Source organism: Kryptolebias marmoratus, unplaced genomic scaffold, assembly GCF_001649575.2.
Source record: "Kryptolebias marmoratus isolate JLee-2015 unplaced genomic scaffold, ASM164957v2 Scaffold54, whole genome shotgun sequence".
Classification (NCBI taxonomy): Eukaryota; Metazoa; Chordata; class Actinopteri; order Cyprinodontiformes; family Rivulidae; genus Kryptolebias; species Kryptolebias marmoratus.
The window spans coordinates 34,447-36,169 of NW_023665788.1; the positions used below are offsets into that span (position 1 = coordinate 34,447).

Consider the following 1,723-nt stretch of genomic DNA (forward strand, 5'->3'; position numbering starts at 1 on the left):
GCTGTAGGTCAGAAACAGGAAGCTGTAGGTCAGAAACAGGAAACTGCAGGTCAGAAACAGGAAGCTGCAGGTCAGAAACAGGAAGCTGCAGGTCAGAAACAGGAAGCTGCTGGTCAGAAACAGGAAACTGCAGGTCAGAAACAGGAAGCTGCACGTCAGAAACAGGAAGCTGTAGGTCAGAAACAGGAAGCTGTAGGTCAGAAAAAGGAAGCTGCACGTCAGAAACAGGAAGCTGTAGGTCAGAAACAGGAAGCTGTAGGTCAGAAACAGGAAGCTGCACGTCAGAAACAGGAAACTTTATGGAAATGTTTTTAATGGTACTCTTTTAGATTGGAGGATTAATCTTCCATTCAGAATTTTCCAAACACATCCAATTGTTTCAGCTCTTCAGATGGATTGTTGTAACAATTAGATCTATAAACGAAAACATTAGATGACAGGACTACAAAAAATATACTCTTTAAAAATACTTCACACTGAACTTATCTGAAACATGGAGCTAAAGATTCAGACCATAACTGTTTTTTTGAACCACTTCCCATTTTCTGCCTCTGAAAATGTTAGAAAGCCTGAGTGTGTGCAGAATCGTACCGAGATCTTCATCTCCTTCCACTGCAGAGCTTCCTGCAGGTCGGTGACTTCCTGACGGAAACTGCTGCTTTTCAGACGCAGATCTGACATTTCCTGTCCACCAGAGACAGGGATATGGACTGTCAGAGACCAGCAAAGACCAGGAGAGACCAGTCAAGAACATCAGAAAGCAGATAAAGCCAGCAGAAAACAACAAAAGACTAGCAAAGAGCAGGTGAGTCTGGCAAAAGGAAAGTGAGACAGCAGAGATAAGCAGAAAGGCTGTGAGATCACCAGAATCAGACTGTCAGGAGAGCAGGTGGGACTGGCAGAGACAATCAGATTAAGAACTAACAACATCCTGGTATAACATTTGGAACACAAGTTTATTCTTATTTGAAAGTGATTTAGAAACCCCTGGAGACTATCTAACCTCTAAAACAGGAATTTATTATTTATAAGTTTATTTTTTATTTAAATAAAACAAAAATCAGTAGTTTAATCCTAACTTCAGTGAAGTTTCATTCTAACCTTTCAACTCTGTAGTTTAATCCGAATTTTTTGCAGTTAAATACCAAAATCACTGGAGACAAATACCAACATCACTAGAGTTAAATACCAACATCACTGGAGTCAAAAACCAACATCACTGGAGTTAAATACCAACACCACTGGAGTCAAATACCAACATCACTGGAGTTGAATACCAACATCACTGGAGTTAAATACCAACATCATTGGAGTCAAATACCAACATCACTGTAGTCAAATACCAACATCACTGTAGTCAAATACCAACATCACTAGAGTCAAATACCAACATCACTGTAGCTAAATACCAACATCACTGGAGTTAAATACCAACATCACTGGAGTTAAACACCAACACTACTGGAGTTAAATACCAACATCACTGTAGTCAAATACCAACATCACTGGAGATTAATACCAACATCACTGGAGTTAAATACCAACATCACTGGAGTTAAACACCAACACCACTGGAGTAAAATACCAACATCACTATAATCAAATACCAACATCACTGGAGTTGAATACCAACACCACTGAAGTCAAATACCAACATCACTATAATCAAATACCAACATCACTGGAGTTGAATACCAACATCACTGTAGTCAAATACCAACAT

At 39.4% G+C, this 1,723-nt stretch overlaps 1 protein-coding gene across 8 annotated transcripts in view; it reads right to left on the reverse strand.

Annotated features, from left to right (window-relative positions):
* LOC108228457 overlaps positions 1-1,723 on the reverse strand; it is a 20,523-nt gene that overhangs the window by 8,149 nt on the left and 10,651 nt on the right. For 4 of the 8 annotated variants that reach the window (XM_037974441.1, XM_037974437.1, XM_037974439.1 and 1 more), the window contains one exon: positions 592-684. The exons of the other annotated variants lie outside the window; for them this stretch is intronic. In XM_037974441.1, the coding sequence (XP_037830369.1) occupies positions 592-684 (93 nt within the window). The remainder of the gene's footprint in view (positions 1-591; positions 685-1,723) is intronic. 8 annotated transcript variants of the gene reach the window in all.